Source organism: Fopius arisanus, unplaced genomic scaffold (assembly GCF_000806365.1).
Source record: "Fopius arisanus strain USDA-PBARC FA_bdor unplaced genomic scaffold, ASM80636v1 scaffold00133, whole genome shotgun sequence".
NCBI lineage: Eukaryota > Metazoa > Arthropoda > Insecta > Hymenoptera > Braconidae > Fopius > Fopius arisanus.
In genome coordinates this window covers 151,476-175,917 of record NW_011887872.1, presented here as the reverse complement: position 1 = coordinate 175,917, position 24,442 = coordinate 151,476, and the positions used below count along the sequence as shown (strand labels likewise).

Genomic DNA, 24,442 nt, shown 5'->3' with positions numbered 1-24,442 from the left:
CAGCTTCAACCCTTTATTTTTTTCCTTCCACTCACTCGACCATCAACCCCCTATTTTACCCTGCCACACTCATCCCAGCTTCAATCCTTCATTTTTTTCCTTGCACTCATTTTACCATCAACCCTCTATTTTACCCTGCCACACTCATCCCAGCTTCAACCCTTCATTTTTTTCCTTGCACTCATTTAACCATCAACCCTCTATTTTACCCTGCCAGACTCATCCCACCGTCAACCCTCATTTTCCCCATGACTCATTCCACCCTCAACCATCATTTTTGCCGAATGAATTCATCCCACCATGATTCTCCTTTGCACCCTGGCACACTCTTCCCACCCTCAACCCCTAATTTTTGTCCAATGCACTCAGTTCACTTTTCTATTTTTATTTTTTTCCAATACACTGATTGGATTCCGCAACTCCGTCTAATCATTCCGTGAATCAATCTACATACACCTGTGGACCCTTTTTCACGCCGTCGGCCATCTTGAAAGAGGGTTAGTGAGGGTGGAAAACAAAGGTTAAAATTTATAGGTACAGATCGATTCAGAATCATCCCCTGAGTCGATTTACCCATCCCTGTAAAGACTTTTTTTTTCATCCCATCGGTCATTTTGAGAGAGAGTTAGTGAGGGTGAAAAAAAAGGTCGAAATTTATAGGTACAGATCGACTCAGAATGATCCCCTGAGTCGATTTACCCACTCCTGTGGAGACATTTTTTTTTATCCCATCGGTCATTTTGAGAGAGGATTAGTGAGGGTGAAAAAAAAGGTCGAAATTTATAGGTACAGATAGACTCAGAATCACCCCTTGAGTCGATTTACCCACCCTTGTAAAGACTTTTTTTTTCATCCCATCGGTCATTTTGAGGGAGGGTTAGTGAGGGTGAAAAAAAAAGGTCGAAATTTATAGGTACAGATCGACTCAGAATCACCCCCTGAGTCGATTTACCCACCCCTGTAAAGACTTTTTTTTTTATCCTATTGGTCATTTTGGGGGAGGGTTAGTGAGGGCAAAAAAAAATGTCGAAATTTATAGGTACAGATCGACTCAGAATCACCCCCTGAGTCGATTTACCCACATTTATAGAGGTATTCTTTTTAACCCTTTGGCCATCTTGGAAATGGCTTAGTGAAGGTGAAAAATTAGGGTCGAAATTCATGGAGACAAATCGATTGAGAATCATCTCCTGAATCGATTTAGATATACTTGTAGAGACCTTTTTTTTACTCGTTCGGGCATCGTGGAAATGGGCTAGTGAGGGTGCAAAAACACCCCATTTCACCCGGAAGCATTTTTTTATTCATCTCTTGTCATTCTCACCCCAATTTTTATCCCTTCATTTCCCCTCTCCCTTCCCCCTGCAACCCGCCAGTGTTCGTCTAAGCATCCATCTTCTTTTCATATCTTCATTTCACCTTCAACCATGCCTACGAAAGCCATGTGTATACACATACCCCTTTCTCAATCCCAGTTTCACCCTTATACCCGGGCTCTACCCTCACGTATCTATTTAACCCCTAAATTAACAATTTTCCCTCCCAATCCCATTTATTAATATCTTCAAATTATCCCCCCAAAAGTGCCCCTCCTTCTTACGCTCCTGATCACTTCTGCCGTGAAACTCATTTTCGCCTCTCCGAGATTGAGAGGCCACACTATTGCCATCTGTCTAAACTTCGTTTCCCTAAAATTGACAGCTGATCGCTTCATAATCGCGAACCTAAATTCCGGGCGTTCAGTGCATCGAATCTTTCCGGGAAAAATCGCGACAAATGTAATAATTGTGTTCACGGGTCGGTAATTGGGTGACGCGAGTGAGAAGTGGATGTATAAATTGTGGGGAGTGTTTTTATTCCGCAGTGATTGAGCCGCCATATTTTTCCCCAAACGATCATTGGAGAATTCATCTTGGTGAAATCTAGGGGGTATCTTTGAACGTAATTTACACGTTCGTTCCTCAATTTCCCACCCCTGAGACCTAATTACCGGCCCGGCAAAACAGGCCTATAGGGGCTGGCATTTAGTTACCCGTAAGACGCGTTTTTTCTAGGGAATTCCCTAGGGACATGTCGGGCAACAATCCCTCCACCCGGGCCTTAAATCTTCTATTCAAATAAATTATAAGTAATGAATAATGTGGAGGTATTACGCAATGACCGTCTGATACGGGAGATCCCGCTAGATGGCAGCGGTGTTGAAATACCACAGGGGTCGGTAAACTTGATCGGTCCCAGCAGTTTCCAGATACGCGGGACATATCGCTAATTATTCAATTATATTAAAACTACAGGATTCTAATTATTCATCGATGATTAAATAAATTGAAATTGCTTGACCCCTAATAATGGAGTTCATGACAGATAACTTCTAATTTTTCCTAATCGGATTTGGGGGAGGCGAAATGGGGATGAGGAGAAGAGCTCATATGGAAATATTCTATAAGATTTCCAATCGAAAACCCTATAGGATTCGCTGAGGTAAAGCCTATAAGATTCCTATAGGTTAATATAGGAAAATATTCTATAAGATTTCCTATAGAAAATCCTACAGGATTCGAAAATACGGTTCCGTTCATTAATGGTTTGATTCTCTGTGGTAGGCTTCGTTTCCTTTTTTGTTCGACTTCTACCTACGATTTTCAGGTTCTCCCCGCTTCTTACAATTCGCAAGAGCGGGAGCTGCGAATACTTATCCTTATGCTTTGTAACACTTTTCCCCCATCTCGTCCCGAAGATCGGCGGTAGTTATTACCTTCGCCCGTTCCCGTGCTTGCATCCTAAAATCCATCCGAATTACTGCGGACGCCAGCTAGCTTTTTATGGGCCAAATGCTAACGAAAACCGCAACGAAGGCAAGGAGGGGGGGTGCCCTGCCTTGCCCGAGGTCAGCCGACCTCATCAAACCCAAAATCCCGAAATATCCAAAAAACAAGAGCACGAAAGGACAGGACGAGTGGGGTTGGAACTCGTTCTCCCGACAACACAAAATCCGTAAATCCATAAACCCAAAAACCGGGGAGTCCGTACTCCCAGAACTAAAACGATAACCTCATTACCGTAAAACTACCCACGAGAAGCTAGAAGCCGATTACGAATGGAACGGAAGCGGGAAGACCTGGGCTGCTCAGGATGCTAGGTCTTGGAGAGAGGGCCAAAGTCCACGGATACGCGACTCTAATAACCAAAATATAGACCGAAAAATAATACAGAGAATAGACCGTGGTTCGGGATACCGAGGGCATACTTGCGGGGTTCTGGGACGCTGAGGGGGACCTCTAAGAACACCTCGCCGAGAGCGCGCCGTAAGATAGCGAAATGCCGGGAGGCCGAGAGCGTGGGGATTACTCACCCAAAAGCACACTATCGAGAGCGTGACGGGCCCACTAGGGTAGCCCCAAATGTAGAGAGCCTAACTGGGGAGAGGATGACTCTCACCCAGAGAACATCACCAGGAAGAACATGGCCCTCACCTAGAGAACACCACCCGAGGAGAGTATTGCTCTCACTCACAGAATGTCCGCGGGGAGAGGATGATCTTCACCTAGGGAGCGTAGAAGACCAATGCTGGGCATTGGGAGCCAGCTAACGGCTCGAAAGATAGCTGCCAGTTGTCCGCACTGGGAGCCAGCCGAAGCGGCTCTGCCGAGTGAGTGGGCAGTGTCAGCAGTAGTGCCGATGTACCCCCACTCTCGACTACGGCTGGGTGAGCTGCCGTGTGCCGGGACGTGCTGCCCTCGCCGCAGGGATTAGCGTCTCCTGAAGCGCGCCGGATTCGAGCGTCGCCACTGACTCCTTCGAACAAACCCTTCGAAGGATCAGCCGCTCGAATGCCCACCCTATCTAACATGAAGCGCTCATACGCCAGTATGGTTCCTATGCTATATGGCAGCAAGTCTCGTAGGGTAGCTGGGAATGTTTCCCCGTGTCCGCCGTGTGCTGTTGCCTGTCCTTAGGCCTCCTAACACCCTAAGCACTCGGGCCCGAGTCCCCACACCCCTCGACGATTCGAGTAATTCCCGGGAGAGAGTCGAGATGGCAGAATTTTAGAGAACTTAACCCATAATTTAGTTTAATGTGCGGGATTTCCAAAAATCCCGTTGCAGCTTTATAAGTAATTTTAAAATTACTTATAAAATAATACTAATAGTAATAGTACTAATTACTTATAAAATAATACTCATCCTTATGCTTTATAAGGAATCTTAAAATTATTTTTATTTTATTTTTACATTTTTCCTTTTTTCTATTACCATTGTTTTCTTACCATGGTTTGATAGGCACCCCTTCGTCTTAGCCTTTTTAGCCTCTCCTACTATCCTCTCTTATTTTTTGCCTCTCCTACTATCCTCTCTTTTATTATTGCGGTAGCATGGGCCGACTTTCCATTTTTTCTGCGCCCATTTGGCTTGTACTGAGGGAAACCATGTAAAACCTCAGTAGCGCAGCCGGCCGGTAATGCGGGGATTCTGCTGTGTTCATCAGTCACACTGACTCGGTGAACACACCAGCTCTCCGCATACGTGCCTGACGTCGGCAGTCTACACGCCGAGTGGTGTGACCAAGCGGGCACCCATCCAAGTACTAACCCAACTGAGCGTTGCTTAGCTTGGGTGACCGCCGAAGCCACACACCGCCCGCGTGGCTACTGTCGCCGCTTAATCTTAAAATTATAAGTATCCTTATAAGCATAGAGATAAGTATAAAATTAATTATGCTTTATAAGAAATTTTAAAATTACTTATAAAGCATAAGGATAAGTATTCGCAGAAATTAACACAGAAATTAACACAGAACGTAGAAATAGTGACCACCAATATACTGAAAAAAAAAGAAAGTGATCGTCAGTTACGTAGTAGAGTAATAAATTTTCAAAGTAGCATTATTTCTCCCAGTGGGCGGAGCGCATGAGTTTGTTGCGCGTGACGCGACAACAACGCTTTCTGCTCGAGTCGCGCGAATCTATTTGGAATAGTCCATGACGAATCAACGGGACGATTCATAAATAAAATAAATACATTGAGTGAGAAAGAGCTCTCTCATGAAAGCGGAGACACGCTGCGCGCGGTTGCCACGATCGGCACCGTTTAGCGTTAGCTGTGTGTACATGTATCCATGCATGGTAGATTCTTGTGTGCGTGAGTCGAGTGGAACTGTACACCCGCAAACGTTTATATTCTAACTGGTATTCTCCGCTTAGCGGAAGATTAATTCGGAGCGTAGTAAATTTTAAGCCTAACTCTCTCGCGACAACAACCTTAATGAACGGAAGCGTATTTTTCTCGAACACCTGCTGTCGCTGGGAAATGTGCGACATTCTATTTTAGAAGGACTGAGGAATCACCGAAGACAAGAAAAGAAAAAAAAATAAATCAAATTTTTAAACAATCAAAATCACGGATTTTTTTTATGTTTATACACCCTACACTTGAATGCTATAAATAATTCAAAAAAATTTCTTAGAGAATATTCCAGAGAGAAAACCCTACAGTGAATGTTGAAGGAAAAGCTGAGAAAAATCTGATAGGAAATTGAATAGAAAATCAAACAAAAAATCCTTTTGCATAAAATGCTCTATAGAAAATCTTCTAGAATAATTCCATATGAGCTCTTCTCCCCATCCCCATTTCGCCTCCCACAAATCCAATTACGAAAAATTGGAAGTTATCTGTCATGAACTAGATTATTAGAGGTCAAGTAATTTCAATTTATTTAATCATCGATGAATAATTAGAATCCTATAGTTTTAATATAATTGAATAATTAGCGATATGTCCCGCGTATCGGGAAACTGCTGGGACCGATCAAGTTTACCGACCCCTGTGGTATTTCAACACCGCTGCCATCTAGCGGGATCTCCCGTATCAGTCTGTCGTTGCGCAATACCCCCACATAATTCATTACTTATAATTTATTTGAATAAAAGATTTAATTACCCCAAATTGACCCAAATCATTGATATTTCAATATTAATTTAACTTGTAGCATATTAATTTTCTGATTTTTGGCCCTTTTATGCATAAATTTCACTACAACGCAACTACCACGCAACTACCATACTATTTTGTGTATATACCGTGCTCCCTAAATCGCCAGGGTATGAAATCCAGAACAACATCCCTTTACCATCTTTTTCAATGCAATGACCGTACACGTCCAGTCTCTTATTACCATATTAGAATCCCCTTTCGAAAATGATCGTGTGAAAAAAGCGTTCGAAGATCTCGCAGAAGCAGCTGGACCCCTCTCTTCGCAGATTGAGGAGATGCTAAATATCGTGAAGCGCGAAACTGGGGAGTATTCACGGAATGTTAACGGTACGATGTACGGAAAAAGTCAATTTTATCAATATTTCAACAGAGTTCGAAGCACAATCAGCACGAATATTAAAAAACATCACCAAAATGAATTGAAAAATAACTAGTAGTCGCGTTGTTGGTCGCTCGCTTCGCTCGCTCCCGAAGTGGGGTGCGTAGTTGTGGGTGGCTTGCTGGCGAATGCATTCATGCGGGTGTGACCCGTTCAACGGGTCGAACCAATAACTTCCTGTTCTATAATGATTCTCCTGTCTTATAATAATTTTTATACCCCCCAAAATCCATAACGCTTTTTTGGAGAATGAATGGAGCTATTTCATGTACAACAGGATCAGCACCGAAACAAATCGAGACGCTTCAATTGTCTTTTGTTACACCTCGATTGCATCATCCGTTCCCAAACATGTTTGCGAAATTTTGTTTCCCATTTTGTTTTTGGAAAACCTGGAGAACGACTGGAGCGATTCCATCTATGATTCAATCAGTGCTGAATGATGCGTAGACGCTTCGATTGTATCATATTAGACCTTGATCGCATAAGTCGTTCACGAGAAATCGCTGATTAATTTTTCGCTACAATATTTCTCGACAAACTGGAGAACGACTCTAGCTAGTCAGTGTAGAACATAATCAGCGCCGAATTGCATTGAAATGCTTCGATTGCCTTTTGTTACACCTCGATCGCATCATCTGTTCACAAAAAAATGTTTGAGAAATTTCGTTTCCCATTCTTTTCTTTTAAACTGGAAAACGACTGGAGGGATCCAATTTATAATCTAATCAGTAGTGAATGACATCAAGATTCTTCGATTGCATTATATTAGACCTCTACAGACATCCTCTCGAAAATGGTCCAGAATTACTCTGGAGGCCTTGAAACGTAAAGATATGTTGAAAATTTCCATATTGATTTTCGGGGTCCTTACAATAACTTCCTATAGAACAGGAAGTTAAATATCATTCCCTGGGATTTTCCGAGTATCAGATGAAAGAACTTCTCCCATATGCCCCACTTTGGTCGACCATATCATCTTCACAGAGAAATCACGTGATAAATGCATCTGCAGAAAATCATTTTCGCATAACAAAACTGGAGCAGAATGGACCCATGAAAGCTTCTACATTTATCACAAAATGTCACGACCATGTGTTAGCAATTTACCGTGAGTTGAACCTCCCACCCCCGAAAGCCCAGTCTAAATGTCCTGTCAAAAGAGTCAATGAGCCCGATAATGAAGATTCGCAAGAATTTTGGATGCGAGGACCTTCTCAACATAAAAAAAGACGCACGTATGAACAAGGTACGAAATTCAAGACTGTGGTAGAAGAGCAGCTCCGAAAGCTTTTGGAATATAGCGATAATAATACGATTGCGAATCCTCAGTATTACTATTATCCGAACCCACCACGAATCTTCTTCGTCGCTTTAATAACATCAGATAAGGATGCTGTGCCAAACATGATATTGTCAGACGACTACACTACCGTGTTCGACAAGAGGCGGATAATGAACACTATAATCGATTATTGGGCAGCAGTGTTGATGAAAGACTCAGAGAGGAATGATATAGCCTATATATTGTGACGAGGCACTTTTCTTTCAGCCCCTCCCCTGCCCCCTAATAATAACTTTTTGTTAGTTTTAAGGTGATCGAAATAACGAAACGAGGTTATAAAACCTGTCATCGTTGGCTCCCACTCCCAACAATAGTCCTTCCCCTTGCCCCGCGCCTTCCCCTATCACTACACTCACGCCGCGAAGGAAATACCGGAACGATTAATAATTAGGACGAGGACACCCGATGACGAGTGTCCCCGATTGACCCCGATTATTACCGATAATCGGGGAAGAATGACCACGAGTATGGGGAAGTCATTACTCGTGATACAGGTGCCCCTGCGGACAGAAGTTATTCGGAGAGTGTTTTTTTTAAAAGTTATTCGGAGAGTAATTTTTAAGAGTTATTTGGAGAGAAGTTTGAGGAGAGTAGTTTGAGGAGTCAGTTGAAGAGTAGTTTGAGAAGAGTAATTTGAGAGTATTTGGAGGAGTTTTGTGAGGAATATTTGTGGAGGAAAAACGTGTGTCCGTGGCCCGTGAAGGATTAGGAGAGACCCAGGAGTGACGAAGGGAGGAGTTATCGGCTTCGGATAATTTTTGTGAAGGATTGAGAAAGCCACCAACCCCGTGAGTACCCTTAATCACATTTCCCACCCCAACAAGTGTCACCAAAACCCCTGTAAGGTCCTCCCCCCAACGGTGAGCCTCCAGGAAATTCATTTGTGTTATAACCCAACCCTCCTAATTATCGTTACTATTTCAGTAGGACCCCTCACTTCTCCCCCTTCTTTCGGAGTTAGAATCACCCCTTCATTTTCTATTATCAATTACCTGTGTATCGCAAGCTGGCTGGCCTTACCCCCCACCCTTGATTAATTATTAAGAAAAAGCCTTGGATTTTGTTATGAGATTTACTACATTAAAACGTTCCACCATTTATTGAAATATATAATACTTATTCCTACTATCCTGCCCGAGTAATTATTCACCCCCCCCCCCCTTTCTCATTTCCGGTCCCCCCGTAAATGCCAAGTAATTTCCCCTCAACAAATCATTTGTTCCATTTATTCGTGCCTTCACCGGGAGTTATTATTTTTTAATTTCCCGGCCAAGGTCACAATATCATGTGAATTGAGTCCATATTTAGTCACAGGGCAAAGAGCAAATGAGGAACCATTACCCTCAAATTTTTACACTCGTTTTCGTGATTCATGGACAGGAAAGTCAGGCCGTCTTCTTCCCCACAACGTTGGAAACTTTCATTGGGTTCTGACGTACATCGACATTCAAATCGCTACTGTTTATTTAATTGATCCAGCGAGAATGAGATTGAATGACGAGTGCAGAAAGAGCTGTCAGACGTTTATTGCTAGTTATAACAAGGTGAATATCCTTGGAGTTAGAGAAAGATAAGAAAAAATGCAACAGTGTAAAAAATCATTATTCGACACAATTTAAGCAGCTTCTTTTCCGGTTTTCCATATTTTAATAGAACAGGGTGAGGGAAATGAAACAGGCGAGAAAACTAATATTACAGTCTAAACTATTACTAATGTCGCCAATCCAATTTTTGCAGATTTTTTCTTTTTTTTTTTTTGAGGTAGTGCACAACCACCGATAATACAATTATATCAAATAGGCATTTTTTGTCTGTTCCATTTTCCTTGACAGTTCTTCATGAATATATGAAGAGCGAGATAACGTTGCTTGAATTCGGTCGAATAGTTTTTTACGCTGTTTGACTTTTCCCTACTCCCGTCCATCAGCAATTATCTTTGAAAATTTACTTACGATATATTCATTAATTATGTTATGAGGCACCTCATATTGAAAAATATATTTTTTGTTGGTTATACCGAAATGATTATTCATAACTTAGTTGTAGAGGGAATAAAGTGGGGGAATAAGTGGAATGGCAGAACTGATGCCAGGTGTTCCCGGCGAAGTATTTGAAAATTTAGTTCCGCTGATGCCGCTAGACGTCGCAGGGCGTTCGCATAGCAAACGCCAACGGAAAGGTATTATCTGGAGGACGCTGGCCCAGTCTAATTAATTCAAAATACCTGGTTACCAGACCGCTCCGGCGAAAAGGTAATAATTGCAAGTAGCACACCGAATGTTATGGTCGAGTCATTGCAAGCGACGATTAAGTTCTGTCGTGGTCGAGTCCCGTGTCAATTAGCGACGATTAAGTTCTGTTGTGGTAGAGTCAATAATAAGCAACGGTTAATAGCAGTTGTGGTCGAGTCATGCAGGGGAAGGGGCGAATTATCCGCGACAGGGGAAATTTCTCTTGGGGTACGGTATTCTCTCTCTCTGGTGGAGATTCCGAAGAGGGGAATTGGCATTGCTCGTTCTCCGACCCGGTTATTTCGCCGCCCTCAAATTGAAGAACCACGATACGTGCTGCTTACGACGGTCGGTAAGGAAGAGTACGGGTTATGGGTTGGATACCGATAGAGCACGTCGTATAGTTTCGTTAGAAATTTATTGTAGTTCGGATAATTGGGATCAAGATAGATGAGAAAAGGGAATAGAATAAAGATTATTGACAAAATTCCGTAATGAACTATCAAGAGATAATAATTAGTGCTCAATTTATGTTAATGGGATTTCACGTGAAAGACGAAGTAAGAATTGTCTTGGGAACTTTTGTGTTAATAAAGTAGATATTAGAGACGATAATTCCGATGATGCGCTCACGGCTACATGAATACGCCATTTTTGAGGAATTTGTTTCTATGAAGCTAATTAGTAAAATCATTTGAAAAATCGAGCAATAATTGACGAGCGAATGAGCAATCCTCGCGCAATTATCTGGGAATAAATTCATTGGGGTCAGAGTCGCGACAATACGGGCAGGATCCAACCCACGATTACTACGAAGAAGCCATTCTGGTGGACCGATTGACTGCAGTATAACGACTGACAATTTGAACACTCGAATCTGGGAAACAGGTAAGGTTACAAAGGGACAGGAAAACCGGAAGTAAATTAGTATTATTGAACGAGCTGGCGTTTTAATTTATTCCCAAAAATCGACCCTGAGAGACTAGAGGGCCAAGGCAGTCCGGGGAATAATTTAAACAATAATCTTGAGCCAAAGTTTCGTTACAATGTACTTTTGAAGGTCTTTCCTACATCGTTGACTCAGTGGTCCACTAAAGTTCCACCACATCAAAAGCAGAAAGATAACTATAATTGTGGCATTTTTGTCATGCATTATATAGAAGAAATTCTCGTTGGGCATCTCTTTAATATGCGTCCACTCGATCCAGACGCCAAACGCACATTAATAAGAGAGGATATACTACTGAAATCTCAAGATGTAAGTGGACTGTGTTTATACTATGGACGAGATGAGACAATAACAATAAATGAAACATGGGTTCAGTGCGACAAATGCAACAGATGGGCTGAATATTCTTGTCTTGCTCATTATGGAATAAAAGAAGAGGTCTTGAGTAGAGATGATTACACGGTTACCTGTGACGGCTGCGCAAAATGGTTCTCAGTGAATCACAAATAATGTCAGCGCATAAGTTTCTACATGATGGCTCATGGTTCCCATAGCCCCTAGTCACATAGAAATTACGGTAACAATTGTTAATAGATTTTTATTTATTCAGAAGACAGTATGCTTTTGTCGAGATCAATCCAATATTGAAATGATTTATTAGACAAATTTTCATGCTACGCATATAGAAACTGTGGAAAAAAATCTCAACACTCGTAATTCTCGGAATTCATAACGTGGATAATTCCTGACATTGATCACGTTCCTCTACATTTCTGAGTAATTACGTTTATAAATTCCCAATTGCTGAAGAAATAATTCTCTATAATTATAATTTTACAAAAATTTTGCGGAAATTCAAAGAAGTTTCAAAATATAAATTGGCAGAGATTACTCTCTGTAGCTAGACCGGAACCATAGCATCCACCCAATAATGTTGCAAATCCGTGAAATTGAGGATCGGGGTAATCTCCAGGTTGAGTATGCTTCTGCAAAATTCCTTGGTCACCGGCTGGTCGGACAGTGGAGAGTTCCCCTCTCGAGGTCGTTCCTCAAATCGGGGGGTCCTAAGCCCAGTATCTCTAACAATTGCAGATCCTTCGTTGGAGATATCTTTGGCGTCCGCTCCGTTAACATGGGGTCGGAGAGGACGCTTTTGCCGGATTCACCCTCTCATTCTCGTCATCGGGATCATTTGAGCTCCTCCAAATATCCCGCAAATATTTCACCCTCTCGTCTTTCCAATCGATCTTGATGTCGTAGATTTTACCAGGACGGAAGGTATTTTGGCACATTCAAAATATTATTAGTGTCGGAAGCATAGGTGAATATTCCTTCCTGACACTCGCTATTGGACGCATTCTCAGAGAGGCTTCACTCAAATTTTAATTTAGATTCAAGACTTTAACCAAAAAATTAAATGATAGGCGAAAACATTAAACTCGGTTAAAGACTAAAGTCGTCCCAAAATAATCGAAAAAATTATTCAACTTTTTAATGGAATTGTTTAATAATTTTTTTTAAATCTCCCATCGCCTCCAGAAACACTTTTTAATGAATTGTTTAAGAGCTAGAGAGACATACGGTTTATTCTCTGTCTCTCTATGTTGCTCCTTGCTAGCTAGAAGGAGAATCACGCACAATGGTGGGCGGAGTCACACAGACGTACAGCCGCTGACCGCTGTATTCTCATTGGCGGTCCTTTTCACCCCAATATCTCCAGAATGGTTCTGCTTCTGATCGAAAAGTAGGAAAGGAATTTTTGATTCAGAATCTAAGCGTGCCGATTTCGTGCGTGTACTTACAATCACTAATTAAAATTTCACAGAGTACCCTGGCACAGGGAATTGTAAGAATTGAAGAGCTTGATCGCTTTGCTAAGGAAGCAGCCAGCCTCGAGCCAAATTAAGGATATAAAATACCGTTTACGGACTTTGCGGAAACAAGTTCCTTCTATACTATATCAAGACTCTTCTCTGAGTTACAAGAAACATCCAAATTATGAAACCTATTCATATTTTTCTTAATAAAGTTTACGTTATGACATAAGACGAAGTGCTCACGTAATTGTGCAATAGAGAATTATAGAATCGGCCATTCTCAAAATGCATAAATAATCGAATCATTCGATTTCCATCTACATATTTAACTCACAAATAATTTTAGTGAACAATTTTACATCTGGACGTTCTTCAAAACTGCAGAATTTGAGATCATTGGCAATGGTTAAGTTCAATATAAATCAATTCCAATCTAATTTTCCCTCCAATTTTTAAGCTTAAGGAGTTTTGTCTGAACGAAGATGCTATCCTGCTTAGGTTAATACATAAATCAAACATTTGAAATAAATATATATAAACGAATAAATCAAATAAATGAAAATTGGGATAGTGCAAAACTCTACAGGGTGGGATAGATGAATAGGAAAAAACATGACATAGAAAATAAAAACTACTATATTTTTATTGATGTCTGAGCTATAGAAAATTATGGAGAAACTTTGAAATAAAAAGAGAAATATACCCACAGGACACAACAATGTAGCTGGATTTAAAAGAAAATTCGTTCACCGATGTAAACTTATTTTTGTCCCCACGGATATTGTTTAGAATAGCATAAAAACGTTTTTTTTTTCATTTTCCTCATCCACGTCTTAATATTGTAATTCATTGAACTAGTTATTAAACGAAAAGGCTTAAAATAACAGGAAACCGAAAAAAATTATCGGAGCATACAGAACTCCAATACCGACAAGTGAGCCCTTTTCCAATGGACACCTAGATGTATTGATATGAAAAAGTATTAAATACCTGCAGTGAACAATGATAGGTCCGGCTGATGGCGGATTGGCACTTGACGATTTACGGATGAAACTGAGGACTGGTAATGGATGATCTGGAACACCATGATCAGGCCACCCAGTATAATGATACTGATAAACAGTGCGTTCACCAATATTTGTACCATTTTTCTTCTTTTTAACTTTCAAATGGCGAATATTCAATGTACGAACTGTGTACGTTGCCATGATATCCTCTTTAGTAAGTGTCACTTGAATATTTCCATAAATTTCCGGTTCTTCTTTCGGCCAGTACATGTCACATTTGGCACGTCCGCGTTCAACAAGATTTGTGATCATAACTATTATTGACACGCGTTGTTCCCATACCATACGCCAAAAACTTTCGATTGTCCATTGGAGCGGGCCTTGGGTCCCAATGTACGCACGAGATCGTTGCCATCCATCGATGTAATTAGCATTGATGTAATCTTGACCTTTGTTGGGCGGGTTATTAGTACAGGGTAGCAGTCGGACACGGGAATGATCATCTGTATAATCGAAATTAGGTCATTATTAATACATTTTTGGAACCGTTCAGCAATAAAGTTAGTACCGAAATGTTGTAAGTTGTGAAAACTATCTTAGTACGAGGAAACCATCAATTTTTAAATTAAGCAATATTTCAGTGAATATATCTCAATAATTTGATGTCTAATGGTTCTTGTATAAAGTTGTACGATAAATAAAAAAATTTTCATTCAATTATATATTCAAGAATGGGAAAGAAATTGTCTATACTATTTCTCAGGAATTGTCGTATGGGACCCGCGTAGAAAAATTAGTGTCTTTAGAATATCTTTCAAAGAATCTTTGAAGAATCTGTGGCAGTTTATGCAGAAGATCTTCTTCGGGACTCAAAACGATTCTTCACAAGACAAAATCGTTTGAGAAAATCTCAACAAGATCTCTGGAAGAAAAATTGAGAAGGTCTTCGGAAGCCATTTTGTTCTAAAGATTTTCGGACGAGCTTTGATTTCTTTTCTTGAGAACACAATGTTTTCTGGGAACATCTTCGGGAGATAATTTTTTTTTTTTGAAGATCTTTGGAAAAATTGTTTTTTTCTTCAAATAGCAATATTTTTCTTGAAAATCTTTGAAAGACAATTTCTACCGTTTTCTTCCTGCATATTTTTTGGGTTTCTTCCAGCAATTGACTGGTTTATGCACACTGAAATGTAAAATAGCAAACAAATGTGTTAATTTACAATTGCTAGGATTTTAATAAGTTCACCAGATTAAAACTTCAGTATTGAATGTAGGTGTGAAATCAAATTCAGAGACTGGACTTGAAGACGTTAGTTTGTCTACTTACGTCTTGTATGGGGCCTATAAGCGCACTATGGGTTCCATATAATCTACGTATATACGGCGTTTGCACTTATAGAAGGAAGCCAAAGGAGTAAGAGGTCAATGAATCAAGGGTTAAAACTCAAGGTGCTAGTCAAATGGCGGTCGAATATTGGCACCAATATTAGATGGATTTTGCTCGAACGATATAGAAAATAAATATGTTGGTTACGTTATCAGAACCAAATGGATCAAGACCATGTTCCTAAAGCTTGACTAATGCTCAAATCAAGCGTGATCATTATTCACGTTAAGGGGTTACCCTGACGCTCGAAAAAATAGGTCAAAAAATGAATTTGTTTTCTACTGGAGATATAATATTTATACGAAAACTTTTATTTTACATAGATATCATAGATATCTCTGAACAATTTCAAAGAAAAACAATTTTCTTTAATTGAAAAATGACGCTGATATAAATTTTTGGTTGGTGCCTGTTTTACCAAATCCTCGTTAACGGTGAACACGACTTCTCACTGGGGCTTCATTTGAAAAATTAAAAAAAAAATGTATTAGTTAGACAGATAATCGCATGGAACTACGAGGGGAAAACTTAAAAAAATTTTTTTGCAAAAATGGCAGTGATCTGAAAAAAAAACACGATTTCGATGTAAATTTTTGTTTAAATAAATCTATAACTTGACAATGAAAGAATCAATCAAAAAAAGCTCTCGTAGTTCCATAGATAATTTCGTAAAAAAATCGGTACGTTAGATTTTAAATTATGGCGTCCACCAGTTTGAAAAACGTGGTTTCGAGAAAGACGCAAAAGAAGAAAAAAGTGCGCAGCAGCAGCAGCTAAAAATCAAGTTTTTTTTGGTTTACCTTTAGTCAAAGATTTAATATGCGCAATTGACGATATTTACGCTGTGATGTCACAAAGCAAACCGAACTTAGAATCCTAATGCATAACTGCACTATTGTTACCTGAAAAATTCCTCGGAAGGGACAAAGCAGTTACCTGGCCCGAGTGCAATCTTACTTCGTTGCCGCCCCCCACTTGTAACTGTTGTACCTTCTAAAATATTTGGAGTTTCATAATGGGAAGTGGTTTAGAACAGGGATGGGCAACCTCTGCTCTGAGAGCATGTCGTGCTCCCGACCTCTATTAGTACATAAGAAAGGGTAGACGAAAGCCCATTGTGTCGGGTAATGGGCCTTTATGGCTGAGGTCGTAAAGAAATCAACCGAAGTGGGGATGACACTTAAGAAAAGGAAAAGACGAGAAATGTCGCCGAAGAAAAGGAAAAGCGGAGAAATGAGTAAACAATGGAAAATGTGAATTTTTCTTCACCGTGACATTTTTATTTATTTTGAAAGAAGACGTTATAAATAAAATGTAAAAGCCGCCTGTTTAAGTTCAGAAGCAAAGAACAAATTCCACAATGTCATGTTGTTGGTTGTTTGTTGGTCCCGCAATTGTTCATTCAAGAAATGAAATTGATTGAAGTAAAAAATGGTAATTAAAGAACATTTGAAAAAAAATATTATTATCAAAAAATGTTCACTTTTAAATTCAGAATCAACATCAGCCTGTAAAAACTGCAATGTTTGGTAATTTTTCTTTGACATATTTTTCAGTAAGGTCGTTATCGGACCAAAAATTTAAAAAGCAAGTTAAAAGTTGTCAACAATTCGGGAAGCTGCATTTTAAGAGTAATTTCATGTTTATTTCAATGAGTAATAGTTATTTTCATATTCAAAAAAGTTTTTGGCCATGTGTGGATTTTAAAACTTCTCTTTATATTAATCGCAACGGCCATTTTCCCCAGCTTACCATTTGGCAGACGCGTCATGAGATGCTCCCCAATACAGTGAGTGTAAGACCCCTCTCTACTGTCCCCACCATGATCGTGCTAGGACCCTTATAATTGGCATAGTTATAAACTTTATTGAGTTCCTAACTCGAGTTTATGACTCTGCTCTGAGCTACCTGGAGGTTGCCTATCCCTGGCTTAGAATATTGTTAAAAGAATAAAAAATTTTTTAAGCAAAAAAAACGATGTTTTTTCCTGGGAAGTGGAACCCCTTAAGACTAAATTGGATTTGGTGCCAATGACGCAACACTGAAATGGTGGGTCCAATTACTGATTTCAAGCTCTTTTAAGTGGTTTCAATGATTAATTTTAAGCTTGATGAGACACGATTCATCTACGTTACGTCGTTTGAAGAGGAAATGTCGACGATTGATCACGGTTTGTTGTGACCCTTGCATCCCCATACAAAATGAATGAAGAAACTGTTAGTATATATTGGTTTCAAATTTTTACTCAACCCTGTCAAGGGGACAAACAACTAGAGAGCTTCCCTAGCTGAGTCCTCGGTCCGGTGGCGGAGAAGTACAGCTGGACAGCGAGGCGGTCGAGTCCTCGATTCTACGGAGGAGAGCGGCCTCGTGGTCTCCTCAGATCCCGAGAAGGAGAGGTAGCGGCGATGAGAGCTGTCTGGGCGTTTAGCTCTCGATCCCAACAGAGGAGAGAGCGCCCAGTTAGCGAGAAGGCTGAAAAAGGTTAAGCGGAGCGCTTAGAGAACCAGCGAGGGAGTTCAGTACGCAAGGCGAGCCGAGCACCAACAAAGAGCAGGTGCCTGTAGTGCAGGGCCTTATATACATCCAATCGACGGAGCGGGACTAGTACGTCATATGATGTAATGCCTAAGGCTCCTCACTAAGTTATCGAAGCGTCGCCGTACGAGAGATGTATGAAAGGCGTGCAGGCAACGTAGCGACGGCTAGAGCGGCGGTTTCAAAGTTCGGTATTAGTCGTTGCTAGTGTTGCGGTGCCCGAGCACTGAAAGGGTGGGAGGTGGCAGTGTTAAATTTCGGTGCTATGTGCGTAGGGCCCGTGGATCGTGGGTGGTTAGTGGTAGTGGGTGGTGGGTGGTGGGTGGTAGTGCTCGGAAAGTGGGCGAATCTCGGTAAGGAAGGAATCTGCAGACTGCCGAAAACGTATCGGACTATTTACGTTTAGTAAACACAGGTGGTATTAAAAACACCTACCGGAGCAATGCTTCCAGTATTAGGAATGCGATCGTAAATAAATGCACACATGTATGCATTTTACATTTTCCAGAGTGTTTTATTCCACATTTCCGCTACATTTTCAATCACTGAGGTGTTATCGACAGTTTCATACGTAAAGTCAGTAAAACGAATGTCAGAATGTTCATCATTATAAAAACAATGCACCCCACAGAACATGAATCTCCACATACATTACCAATTTTGCTCGTTTCGCGTTTAACCCTTTTATTTCTGAGTTCAATCACTCGAAGTAGTGTGAATACCATTTCGACGAGACTTAGAAAGGTGGGAAAAATGCAGTACGCACCTTTACTGGCTCTCAATATTCCTGCAACAGAGCCAATCCAACGCAGGTAGACTCTGGGTTTTAACTGTCGGCCGTCGTCTTTTAAAAGTTAACTCTGGGTCTCTAGATTCACAATTACGTTTCTATTAATTAGATATGTAAAGCAATTCAAAAGATATTGAAAATATCTTTACATATAGGGGTCTTAGTGTCGACAGTTTGACTTTCATTGACCTCGTCGCCGTCCGTCTCGGATTTGGAATACTGACTTGCTTGATTGCCCTCCAGTTTTTTGTGAGTTAAACTTTGATGCATACTGAAGACTGTGTGTAAAGCACAGAACTGTCTGCGATCAGCCATCTTGTTTTTCATGATACGAAGGTAAGACACGAGTGTAGTTCCATTTGAAAAGCATGCATTGTTTTTAAATTCGCCATTCGCATCTAAATTGATAATCTGTCAGGCACACAAAATTTAAATATGAAGTCTCCTCAGCACCAATGGTGAAAATACGTCGCCATTTCTGGACAGTTCTCTGATATTATGTAAAGCGTCTGTTATCTCAGCATTTCCATCATGCCACTCGATCCCATGATGATTAATTGTCAGCCTATTGTTTCCCTCAGCCCTGCAGGTAGAAAGGTCCAAGTATAGGTAAGACGCATTTAAAACTCAATGCGAGAGAAATAACCCCTCAATATCAGCAATTACAATTTCTTTTGGTACAAATTTTCCATTTTTGTCACGAAAAGCTTGGATACTGATAACAATATTTATGATAATTTCCCCACAAAAGTCTATCTTGTAATGACGAAGTAATCAAATTTGTTTAATATTATATGCCTGGTTATTGGGAGTGGTGAAGGAATAACCAGTGGAGTGCAACACGTAAAATATTTTATTTCCATTTATTTTCAGTTCACAACGCAAACATTACAGATTTTTGTGTTTCCACCCGCAGTCATTTTTTTTTAATATCAATTGCTAAGCGTACATCTTTAATAATCTCAAATGTGTATAACGTGACAAGTTGTCCAAAGAAATTAAAAAGATTGTCAAAATTTACGTTTTTCAGTGCAAGAATATTACAGATCATTTCGAACGATTGTTGAAAATTTTTGAAAATAATTTTTATCATGAAATCTTGTGGTACTATTCTCTCTTACACTGTGCAGTTTCTAACCATAAAAGATTGGTCAAGTTGTCAACAACCGTTCTCATTTTTATATCCATCTCCTGGTACATTTTTCAGATATTGTTCACGTTGATTACTCCATGTCATAGGCGATAATAGAGCGCGTATAGTACACTCCAACATGTATATATCAGCTCTCGCTACACGGTCAGAGATGAGGATCGCTTTATACCCAGAATGTGAATGTGTAAAACTATTAATTATCAGCTCCGCAGTATACCGATGTGAATTTTTCATCGTTATCCAGTGATTCGGATCCTTGAAAGGAATACTCCAGCATAAGTGGTATACAAGCCGCTACGGTGTGCCATTCTGAAGGAGTTAACGTGATTACTGTCTGGGGTAATGTTGCAATTATTCGAACAGCGGTTGTGAGCAAACCTTCTTCAGTCGACTGTAAACCGGTGGTTACTTGTTTTGTATGTACTTGATGTATTGACAAACTCTTTGCAAGTAATGAAGGTTAGTCCGCGAAAGTTCCCACCAATTTTTATTGCTCCGTCTTTTGCTTCTTCATCATGGGCGGTCCAGTCTTTGTGCTAACAGGCATATCCTTCAGGTCACATTTACACTTACGACTGACCGTTCGCGGTGATAGGCCGTCTAATATTCTTTCAAATAATTGCATCTCTTGAATATTGACATGAAGCGATACCTCTGAATACTATATCAATAACAACAAACTTTTATATCCGCATATAGGGGCAGTGGGGGTGGGTAGCGTATGCATGATAGTGTTAATAATGGTATTGCACCATAAGTGGTAATTATCTTTTTGATATTATTGTATCTCTTTTAATCGAAATTGGTGCATGCAAAAACGCGGGTGGTCTCGCACAGGATATATCGGTACTGTGCTAATACCAGCTACGGCACAGCGGGCGCTTACACAAATGGGGTGTTCTGGCCCGTGCTATTCGATTTTCTACCCAAGATATCTCAATACCGAGACAACACAGGTGTATGCTTGATTGGTCCATCTTTGGAAGTTAACAGCTTTTCGGCATTAATATCCGCTTTGAATGTGTTTAGACAGATTAATGAAATAATGGTGTTTCCCAGACATCTGGTAAGGTGCATTTCATTTCCATTTTTAGTTCGTTCACATTTCTTATCATGTCAACCGCGAAATGTTCTTTTAGTGATTTTGAAAGTATAGAAAACATCTTCCGACAATACCTAATTTTTCGCAAAAAATTATGTCGTGATGGTGTAGTATACCATAGTGTTGATGAAAAACGGGAAATGTCATACGAAACCAGAATAGGAAAGGAAACTTTGCCAGTGATGTCTTCGACAAACAGGGATATTTTGTCTTGCATTATCCCGTATCCCTACCACTTTCGCATCATTTTCACTGACTTTTCTGAAATGTGGAGCAGTAGAGGGTGCTTACTCATAGTTCATTTGCCCAGCCAGTCACTTTACCAGACGACACAGCCAACGACATCATGGACCCAAATTTAGGAATCCCCATGTTTGGAGACTTTTGGCAAGTATACCATTTTTTTTGTCAATTTATGAATTTATTTTATAATAACATTGTAACCGTCGCTACATTACTTGCACGCCTCGCACACATCTCCTGTACATCGACTCTTCGGTAACGTAGTAGAAAGCGCTAGGCACTACGTCACACGACGTACTACCCCCACCCCGCGGATTAGATGTATATAAGGTCCTGCACAACAGGCATTCTCTCTGTTCTTGCTTGGCTCGTCTTGAGCACTGAACTCCCTGGCTGGCTCTCTCCGCGCTCCGCTTAACCTCTGTAACGGGATTTTCGGAAATCCCGCACATTAAACTAAATTTTGGGTTAAGTTCTCTAAAACTTCTGCCATCTCGACTCTCTCCCGGGAATTACTTGAATCGTTGAAGGGTGTGGGGACTGGGGCCCGAGTGCTTAGGGTGTTAGGAGGCCTGAAGACAGGCAACAGCACAGGGCAGACACGTGGAAACATTCCTAGCTCCCCTACGAGACTATGCCGGCATATAGCATAGGACTCATACTGGCGTATGAGCGCTCCATGTTAGATGGGGTGGGCATTCTAGCGGCTGATCCTTCGAAGGGGTTGTTCGAAGGGATCAGTGGCGACGTTCGAATTCGGCGCGCTCCAGGAGAGGCTAATGCCAGGGATATCCTCCCTGCGGCGAGGGCAGCACGTCCCGGCACACGGCAGTTCACCCAGCCGTAGTCGAGAGTGGGGGTACATCGGCACTACTGCTGATACTGCCCACTCACTCGGCAGAGCCGCTTCGGCTGGCTCCCAGTGCGGACCACTGGCAGCTCTCTCTCGAGCCCTTAGCTGGCTCCCAATGCCCAGCATTGGTCCTCTACGCTCTCTAGGTGAGGATCATCCTCTCCCCGGGAGCACTTTCTGAGTGAGGGCAATACCCTCCTCGGGTGGTGTTCTCTAGGTGAGGGCCATGTTCTTCCTAGTGATGTTCTCTGGATGAGAGTCATCCTCTCCCCAGTTAGGCTCTCTACATTTGGGGCTACCCTAGTGGGCCCGTCACGCTCTCGATAGTGTGCTTTTGGGTGAGTAATCCCCACACTCTCGCTCTCCCGGCACTCCGCTATCTTACGTCGCTCTCTGGGCGAGGTGTTCTCAGAGGTCGCCCTCAGCGTCCCCGAACCCCGCAAGTATGCTATCGGTATCCCGAATCACGGTCTGTTCTCTGTATCATTTTTCGGTCTAGGTTTCAGTTATTAGAGTCACGTATCCGTGGACCCTGGCCCTCTCTCCACGACCTAGCATCCTGAGCAACCCAGGTCTTCCCGCTTCCGTTCCATTCATCATCGGTTTCTAGAGTCTCGCGGGTAGTTTTACGGTAATGAGGTTATCGTTCTAGTTCTGGGAGTACGGACTCCCCGGTTTTTGGATTTATGGATTTACGGATTTTGTGTTGTCGCGAGGACGAGTTCCAACCCCACTCGTCCTGGCTTTCGTGCTCTTGTTCTTGGATATTTCGGGATTTTAGGTTTGATGAGGTCGGCTGACCTCGGGCAAGGCAGGGCACCGCGCCCTCCTTGCCTTTGTTTCGGTTCTTTCGGTTTTCGTTAGCTTTTGGCCCATAAAAAGCTAGCTGGCGCACGCAGTAATTCGGTTGGATTTTAGGATGCTAGCACGGGAACGAGCGAAGGTAAGTGTTACACCTCTCTCGGCCTTTTTCGCTGAAAAAGGGTGCTCTCTCCTCTCTTGGGATCGAGAGCTAAACGGCCAGACAGCTCTCACCGCCGCTACCTCTCTCCTCTTCTCCTTAGGATCTGAGGAGACCACGAGGTCGCTCTCTGGCTGTACCTCTCCTCCGTAGGATCGAGGACTCAGCTAGGTAAGCTCTCTAGTTGTTTCTCCCCTTTACAGGGTTGAAAAATACTTGTACCATACTCGCTTCCTGCGCTCAGACCATCGATCCAAGAGGTGTCTCTCGGCGACATAATTACTTGTTAACCGTCCAACTAGATCTCAACTAGCCGCCACACCGTTTTTTTTTTAGGAAGAGCCCATTCGGGGAGTCCCTGGTATCGCTACCCCTCGAGGAGCAGGGACGGCGCTCTACGTCTGTTTCGACGATTTATTCCTCATCTGAGGCGAGTAGCTGTCCAGCAAGCACCTCCGGTAAGTATCAATATTGTATCCATTTCCTTTCTTTTTATGCTATTGATTTAGCACGTTCAATTAATTAATTGATTTTTGTTGCAGGGGAGCCTTATCTGCCTACTTTCTCGCAGGCCCCACCAGGCGTGAGATTCACGGACTTGGCCGACACCCATGCTCAAGACCTGAGCCTCAACGCCGATGGGGAGCTAGGGGTCGGTCGACACCGATGGCACTCTCATGTTGGCCATAAGTTTGCCTCGTTCCTTGGTTTCGTTCACTATTATCTTTGTCGGGGTTCGTCGTTTTCCCATTCACTCGTTTTCTAGATCGCTCGCCGTTTAATTTCTTTCTATCAATGTAGGTTGCGCTGTCGTGGTGAGCATGGGATTATTTGTCGGTTGTTCATCATGTTTAAATTTTATTCTTCATCATTTTAAAGGATATCTTCATACTCTCAAAAATTTTGTTTCACACGTTCACAATTATCACCTCAGAGAACTAATGGAAATGATGAGAATATATGCAATCTTCGCACAAACAGCCAGTCCGAACAAATCAACATTTTTAGCGGAAATAAATCAAATGCCCTCGCCGTTTCACATCTGTGTACGGCCTATGCAATGGATGGATATTTATAAATATAATACATATTTATAAAACTGGAAAAGTATTGGAGCAAAAAATACCTTATTAACAAAAAAGGCCAAACCATAACGGATGTAAAATATAAAATAAGATGCGTTATGAACTTTCCGAGTTTTAGCGCGGTCCAAGGAGTTATCACATGCTGTGATATGAACATGTTGCAAATTCATCTGTTTGATTTATGCCAGGTAGTTTATGTGCAAAAGCAGCATGTATTTTACCTGGAAGAAGAAGACTTCCGATAGATACCACGATTATTGTTTAAATGTCATTTAATTCGGCGCCAGGCCTATTTACATTTGTTATCGTTTGGCCTTTTTTGTTAATAAGATGTTTTTTGCTCAAACACTTTTTCCCCGGGGCGCATAATATACTATTTTGATATGAAAGCAACGGTAGTGAGAGAATTATATGTTCTTCAAATACTACAGGAATTCAATTCCGCCAGTGCACTTGTAACTATGATTTTTAAAGAAACCAACAGCAACCTGCTCGAACACATATTTGCTTCCGGCATAGGTATTCCTACTGCATGGTTAAAGTTTATGACAATACGTGGACCTGGTTAGAAATCTAAACACAGCAGGGATATATATCGGGTAGTTTCAAGAA

General features: G+C 41.3%; 1 protein-coding gene across 2 annotated transcripts in view; it reads right to left on the bottom strand.

The window, feature by feature from the left end:
* The window catches only part of LOC105271998 (tyrosine-protein phosphatase 99A), a 217,751-nt gene that overhangs the window by 48,463 nt on the left and 144,846 nt on the right, over nt 1-24,442 (bottom strand). For both annotated transcript variants that reach the window (XM_011313852.1, XM_011313853.1), the window contains exon 6: nt 13,702-14,221. In XM_011313852.1, the coding sequence (XP_011312154.1) occupies nt 13,702-14,221 (520 nt within the window). The remainder of the gene's footprint in view (nt 1-13,701; nt 14,222-24,442) is intronic.